The 7567-nt window shown below is 38.4% G+C and overlaps 1 protein-coding gene across 1 annotated transcript in view; it reads left to right on the forward strand.

Annotated features, from left to right (window-relative positions):
- The window catches only part of PAXIP1 (PAX interacting protein 1), a 64726-nt gene that overhangs the window by 54795 nt on the left and 2364 nt on the right, over positions 1-7567 (forward strand). The window contains 4 exon segments of the mRNA XM_008068425.2: positions 3913-4013; positions 5760-5894; positions 5985-6060; positions 6160-6220. Of these exon segments, the coding sequence (XP_008066616.2) occupies positions 3913-4013; positions 5760-5894; positions 5985-6060; positions 6160-6220 (373 nt within the window).

Here is a 7567-nt window from a genome sequence, read left to right on the forward strand (position 1 = left end):
TCACCTCAGCCTCCCAAAGGCGCGGGATTACAGGCTGAGCCACCGAGCCCGGCTCTACAGTAACTTTCTAATCAATCTTTTTGAGTTATGCCATATGATACAAAGGGTATACCCACAGCTGCCTTTCTTATACAAATACTCTTTATCACTACCTTCTGTTACTAAGAAGCATCGTTGGCACCACTGTGAAAGTACTTCACACATTCTCTTTCTACATAATGTCAGCTCAGTATATCTCAATATGCAACCATCTCTTTGTTTTTTCATACAATTTGAATGAAAAACTTCAAGAAAACATACATTTTTTTAAAAATTGTGCTGGCATAAGTTTGTCCTGTATAATCACCAACAATCTCTATGTCCCCTGAGAGGGGACATTGGAGTGGTTTGCTTGATTTACAGTGTCCCCTCAGAAGGGACATCTGAGTGCAAAGGGTTAAATATGGCTTTTGCAAACATTTTCTTCCAGTCTGTGGCATTTCTTCTCATTCTCTTGACATCGCTTTTTGCAGAGTAGAAATTTTTAATTTTAATGAAGTCCAGCTTATTTCATGCAGTGTGTCTTTGGTGTCACATCTAACAGTCATTGCCAAATTCAAGGTCACCTAGATTTTCTCCTGTGTTACCATTAGAAGTTTCATAGTTTTGCATTTTACATTTAGGTCTATGATCCATTTTGAGTTAATTTTTGTAGAGTATTAGGCATATGTCCAGATTCAATTTTTATATGTAGATGTCCAGTTTTTCCAGCATCATTTGTTGGAAAGACTGTCTTTTCTCCACTGTATTCTGTATTGCCTTTGCTCTTTTGTCAGAGATCAGTTGATTATCTTCATGTGGGTCTGTTTCTGGCCTCTCTGTTTTATTGATTTATTTGTGTATTATTTCACCAGTACCACACTGTCTTGAATAATGTAGCTTTCTAGTATGTCTTGAGTAGTGTCAGTCCTCTAACTTTTTTTTTCTTTCAATATTGAGTTGGCTATTCTGGGTCTTTTGCCTTTCCATAATAAACTTGAGAATCCGTTTCTTGATAGTTACTAATTACTTATTTTTAGTGCATATTTAAATATATTTTGTTTTGACAAAAGTTTATAGTTTCAGATTTTTCTTGAAGTTTCTCAAGAAGATTTTTTTTTATTTTAATTTTAATTTTTTTGAGTTGGAGTCTCACTCTGTTGCCCAGACTGGAGTGCAGTGGCCGCTCCCGGCCACCTCAGCCTCGACCTGCTGGGCTCCGGCGATCCTTCGCCTCAGCCTTCCAAGTAGCTGGAACTACAGGTGCGCGCTACCATGCCTGGCTCATTTTGATTTATTGTAGAGTTGAGGTCTCATCAAGTTGCCCAGGCGGGTCTCGAACCCATGGGCTCAGGCAATCCACTCACCTCAACCTCCCAAAGTGCGGGATTACAGGCTGAGCCACTGAGTCCAACTCAGGAAGATTATTAACTATAGTTTATTAATTCTACCAACTGGCACCTGAAATTTTGCCTTCTAATTTCTTTCTTTTACCCATCTTTTAACATTTTAAGTATTTTAAAAACCAATTTGCCTTTTGATTATTTTTGCAGGGTACATATTTTTGGAGTTTTTATTTATGTTTATGTGAAGTTTGAGACATCAATATTATAGATAATCACTTTAGGGGACATTCATTTCTTTTGTGCTTCTGTGAAACGTTTAACTTTCAGGTTGAAGCCGGGCTCGGTGGCTCAGCCTGTAATCCCGTGCCTTTGGGAGGCTGAGGTGAGTGGATTGCCTGAGTCCGCGGGTTCAAGACCCACCTGGGCAACTTGGCGAGACCTCATCTCTACAATAAATCAAAAAATCAGCCGGGCGTGGTAGCGCATGCCTGTAATTTCCGGCTACTCGGAAGGCTGAGGCGGGATCGCCGGAGCCCAGCAGGTCGAGGTTGTGGTGGCCGGGAGCGGCCACTGCACTCCAGTCTGGATGACAGAGTGAGACTCCAACTCAAAAAAAAAAAAAAAAAAAAAAAACTTTCAAGTTGAATTTTTCTACATTATTACTACCAAGTTATCATAACCCAGTTGCTTCTTTAAAAAAAAGTCAATATCTCATCTGAAATAAGATTGCTTTGGCTACTTTCTTTTATTTATTTTTTGAGTCATAGTCTCACTCTGTTGCCCAGGCTGGAGTGCAGTGGCATGCTCATGGCCACCACGTCCTCAGACTGGTGAGCTCAGGCAATCCTTCCATCTCAGCCTTCGAGTAGCTGGGACTAGAGGCGTATGCCACCATGCCCAGCTAATTTTTTTACTTATTGTAAAGATGAGGTCTCGCCAAGCAGCCCAGGCTGATCTCGAACCCCTAGGCTCAAACAATCCTCTTGCCCCCATCTCCCAAAGTGTTGGGATTACAGGTATGAGCCTCTGGGCCTGTCCTTATTTTTTAACTTTATTTTCTCTATCATAAAATAGTAACTACTGCTTGGCAATCTCTTACCAGTTTTTCAGAAGGCATGTCGGCCTTGATTTTTGCTCTGGAAATTAACATTTTAAATATACTGTTTCATGTATGACAGTACTTTTTTTTGTTCATTTTTAAAAATTCATTATTTTTTTGCTTCTTCAATTTTTAGAGATTCTTTCTTTCAGCTAAAAAGTGTAGCAGCTGCATTTATCTGCTGGTTTACTCATGGATCGATTTTGTATTTCTAGCAACTGTAAACAAATTTCAGCAAACTATGATCTATAACCTAAGAATGGTTATTACAATTTGAAAACATTGTGTACAAAAGAAAGATATGTATCAGAAATAACACAAGACCCACAAATCCTAAAATATGTGATCATCCCTAGTGTGCTGATCCCAAATCTAGACTCTTCTTTGTTTTCTGCTTTTGATGTGTGTACTATTGGATTTGAACTGTCTGTATTGTGCTATTTGGTTGTTATGAAATGGAGAATGCATATTTTTTTCTGAATATGAGACATTTGTAGGAAGATTAAAACATTTTGTGATCTTTAACTTTTGTTAAGTTGGATATTTCTTTAAATGTTATAAAAACTCTCAAAAGTAGTCAATTAAAATTTCTCAGAAGTTTTTAAAAGTTGTTCATGACCAGCCTGGGCAACATAGTGAGACCCTGTCTCTATTGGAAAAAAAAAAAAAAATTAGCCCAGTGTGGTGATTCTTGCCTCACTCCTTGCTGCTCAGGAGGCTGAGGCAGGAGGATTGCTTGAGCCCTGGAGTTGGAGATAATAGTGAGCTATAGTTGGTGTCACTGCACTTCAGCCTGGGCAACAGAGCGAGGCATTGTATCTAAATAAAGAAAACGGAAAAAAAGGTCTTCAAAACTGGGTAAAACTATCTTTTATAAATTGCTGTACACTTTTATATACTAAAAAATGTATTTTTGCTGAGTCTGTAAAATTTGGTAAATTCACCTAATTGGTTAGCAGCAAAATGATTCTAATGTGTCTCAACTGAAGTTGATCCTTTTTTATATATACTTGGATGTGATGATTATTTAAAGCTTGTCATTTTAGCACTAGAGTTTTTAACCTGGGATCTGTGGACCTGGAGAGTTTGTGAAATCTATTAAAAAATGTGTGAGACTATAATTGAGGAGTAAGGAGGGAAGGGGCAGCTATGAGAAGAGGACCCGTGACTTTCAGTAAATTTTTTTCAAAAACGCTTATGACCTAAGAAAGGTTAATTACCACTGATTTAGGAGAAAGAATACCTACTTGTGTGTTGTTTTTTGTTCTGGCTGATTTTAGGGGGAAGTAATGAAATACAGTGGTGAAATTTGAATTTCCAAAGGTTATACAAGTGAACGTAGCCATGAATCATATGTACCTGAATGAGGGGGAGAGTTCTGGGAGTGGGTTGCACCTGCCACCCCTCTTGGGTCCACACTTTCAGTGTGTGTGCTGCTCTGTTTTCCAGATGAGCAGAACTACATTCTCCGAGATGCTGAGGCTGAAGTACTTTTCTCTTTCAGTTTGGAAGAGTCCTTAAAACGGGCACACGTTTCTCCACTCTTTAAGGTACACTTTAAGCAAAATTAATTTAGTCCAGGTAGATGTAACACACGGTCCCCTTGAGGGAATGAATAGGTGACTTGGTGGGAAGTGCACCTCAGGGGACCTGGGCTCATCTGCTTCCCACTCCCTGGCTCCTCCTCCTCAAATGTTGCCACTGGAGGTCTAGATAACTTAGGCCTCTAGATAACTTTTCTTTACTATAACTTTTTAAATTGTTAAATAAATACGTGAGATAAGGTGTCAAAGAGTATGCTTATGAATAATTTAACTGGTTAAGAGACATGTAAGTTCATTCTTCTGCTTTAATAAGTCTTTGGAGGACATTGCTTACTTTGTACTATTCTCATGAAACATGTATTCAGAAGATACTTGGGAAAATATTAATTGAAAATATGCATAAATAATTCAGAACAAAAGATTTTTAAATACTTGTTTGGTGAGATACTTAGAACATTTAGGGAAAATGTTTTTGTATCAAACAGCAAAGTAAATCGGTAAAGAAAATCTCTGTTCTTTAAACTTGTTAAGGAGCCAACTTCAAAATTAAAAATGATTTGCAATACTGAGTTAAGATATATTTTACCTAAAGTAGTCTGATTGTTCTAAATGTTTGCTTTTTTTATGGGCACTTTAAAACAGAGCAGTATTTTGTAGTATACTCGGGCGCAAGCTTGTTAGATAATTAGATTTTAAGCATCAGTATAATTTTCTGTTCTAAGTAGTTCAAATAATATAGAGAAAATAAAGAAAAGGAATACAAGCCAGAACTGTGGTATGTTGATCTGTTGCTTGACAGATAAATGAGGTTAAACATAATGCTGGGCTGGGCGCGGTAGCTCAAGCCTGTAATCCCAGCTCTTTGGGAGGCTGAAATGAGGGGATTGCCTGAGCCCACGGGTTCGAGAACAGCCTGGGCAAATTGGCAAGACCTCATCTCTACAATAAAAAAAAATATCAAAAAATTAGTCGGGTGTGGTAGCACATGCCTGTAGTTCCAGCTACTTGAAAGGCTGAGGTGGAAGAGCAGGTCGACACTGGGGTGGCGTGAGCATGCCACTGCACTCCAGCCTGGGCAACGGAATGAGACTCCAACTCAAAAAAAAAAAACAACATAATGCTGACTTAAAATTAGATCAAATTGAGCTGGGCCCGGTGTCTCATGCCTGTAATCCCAGCACTTTAGGAGGCAGAGACGAGATGATTGCCTGATCCCACGGGTTCGAGACCAGCCTGGGCAGCATGGCAAGACCTCTACAATACATCAAAACACTAGCTGGGCATGGTGACACATGCCTTTAGTTTCAGTTACTTGGAAGGCTGAAGCGGAATTATTGCCTGAGCCCAGCAGGTTGAGGCTGCAGTGACCATGAGCATGCCACTGCATGCCAGCCTGGGCAACAGAGTGAGACTCTGAATTTTAAAAAAAATTAGATAAAATTGTGAAAAATGTTTATAATATTCTCGCATATTCACAGCGTACTTTTTTTTTAGGAACTTAAGCTCTGGTTGCATTTAATCAACACAGGGTGGTATATACTTAACATGTGATAAAAATGCTTATTTCCAGATTTATATAACAGGATTCCTCTAGGCTCATTTCAGATTGCATACCAGTGGGGGAATATTATTTTTATAATTTCACAAAATTAGACATTTTGTCAAAAATCTTGGCAGTATTTAAGCAAAATTATACACTCTAAAAATTAAAAACATTTTAAGAACATATGTATTTTTTCATTTTGTTTCTAGGCAAAATATTTTTATATCACACCTGGAATCTGCCCAAGTCTCTCAACTATGAAGGCAATTGTGGAATGTGCAGGAGGAAAAGTGTTATCTAAACAGCCATCTTTCCGGAAGCTCATGGAGCATAAGCAGAATAAGGTAGTAGCGTGAAGTCAGCTGAGGCTGTTATTGTCATGTGAAGGATTCCATGTTCCATCACTGATGATAAACTCCTTATCTTTTCCTTAGAGTTTGTCAGAAATAATTCTAATATCCTGTGAAAATGACCTTCATTTATGTCGAGAATATTTTGCCAGAGGAATAGGTACGATTTACCACTCTTGTTTTTTGTTAGCATATATATCTAAGCACACTCAGCAATACATTTATTTATTTTAACGGTCTTTGTTTTCATTCTATTTAGATGTTCATAATGCAGAGTTTGTTCTAACTGGAGTGCTTACACAAACGCTGGACTATGAATCATATCCTTTTTGAAAGAGAAAAAAGGTGGATTGAATATGGTGGGTTGAATATGAAAATGGATTTACAAGTTGATAAAACAGGATCTTTACAGTTTTTGCAAACCATTTTCCTTTCTTTGTTGTTATGATTTATTCATTCTTCTCAGGATATTCATTTGGGTTTCAAGTAAAAACATTCCCTAAACTTACTTAGAGTTCAGTGTCAATAAGTGACATTAATTAGAAAGGATCTGCACTGTGTAGTTTGTAGGTATTTAAGTATTTGGCAATTAGATAAAATGTAAAATAAATATCTTCTATGTATTTATTATTGTCAGCTCAATTTTGAGTTTGTAATTTTCTAACTGAAATTTACTTTGTGTATAGTCTTTGTACTCAGGAACTTTGAAATGGGACATAAAAACACAGCTTAATAGAGGCATTGAAATGAATAAATTATTAACATGTTAGGTAAAATGCAAAGATCTTTAGATAATGCGTTTTGACACACGTAAGCTTTTTTATATTTCAGGCAATCAAGAAAAAAAAGCTTGTTATCTTATTTATAGTCCTTATTTAAAAATCTGAGTTACCTTATGTATGAACAGCCCAACAGTGAAGCATATGTGCCTCACAAATCCTTACAAAAAACATGTTTCAACTTCAGTTTCCCACTGAAAAGGGGCTTACTCACATGTGATGCTTCTTGGAACTTCTCCTTGTGGCTGGTGCAAGTATGCTGGAGAGCAGGAGGCAGGAGTATCTACAGCCTCTGATTAATATCAGCCTTAGCTGGATCTTTTCTTATGCAAGGGAATTTGTTTTGGAGAAAAGTGCTTAAGTAAGTCATAGAGGTCAGAAAGACATCCATCCTGGGTGAGTTTTTTTCTCTCCATATGTGCCTATTTCATCCAGTTAATTACATTTATCACTTTACTCTTTTTTTTTGAGTTGGAGTCTCACTCTGTCGCCCAGGCTGGAGTGCAGTGGCACGCTCATGGCCACCCCAGCCTGGGCTGCTGGGCTCTGGCGATCTGTCTGCCTCAGCCTTTCTAGTAACGAACTACAGGCACACGTGACCATGCCTGGGTAATTTTTTAATTTATTGTAGAGACGAGGTCTCACCAGGTTGTCTGGGCTAGTCTTGAACCTGTAGGCTCAGGCAATCCACTCACCTCGGCCTCTCAAAGTGCTGGGATTACAGGCTGAGCCACCAAGTCCGGCCTACTTTACTCTTAATCTTAAAGAATTTATAATATTAGGCAGGTGACCCCAATATCACTGGGAGAAACACACTTTTAAAAGGTGAAATTTGAGCCGGGCTCGGTGGCTCAGCCTGTAATCCCGTGCCTTTGGGAGGCTGAGGTG

This window comes from Carlito syrichta, unplaced genomic scaffold (assembly GCF_000164805.1).
Source record: "Carlito syrichta isolate Samal-C Ts95f unplaced genomic scaffold, Tarsius_syrichta-2.0.1 Scaffold310863, whole genome shotgun sequence".
Taxonomy (NCBI): Eukaryota; Metazoa; Chordata; class Mammalia; order Primates; family Tarsiidae; genus Carlito; species Carlito syrichta.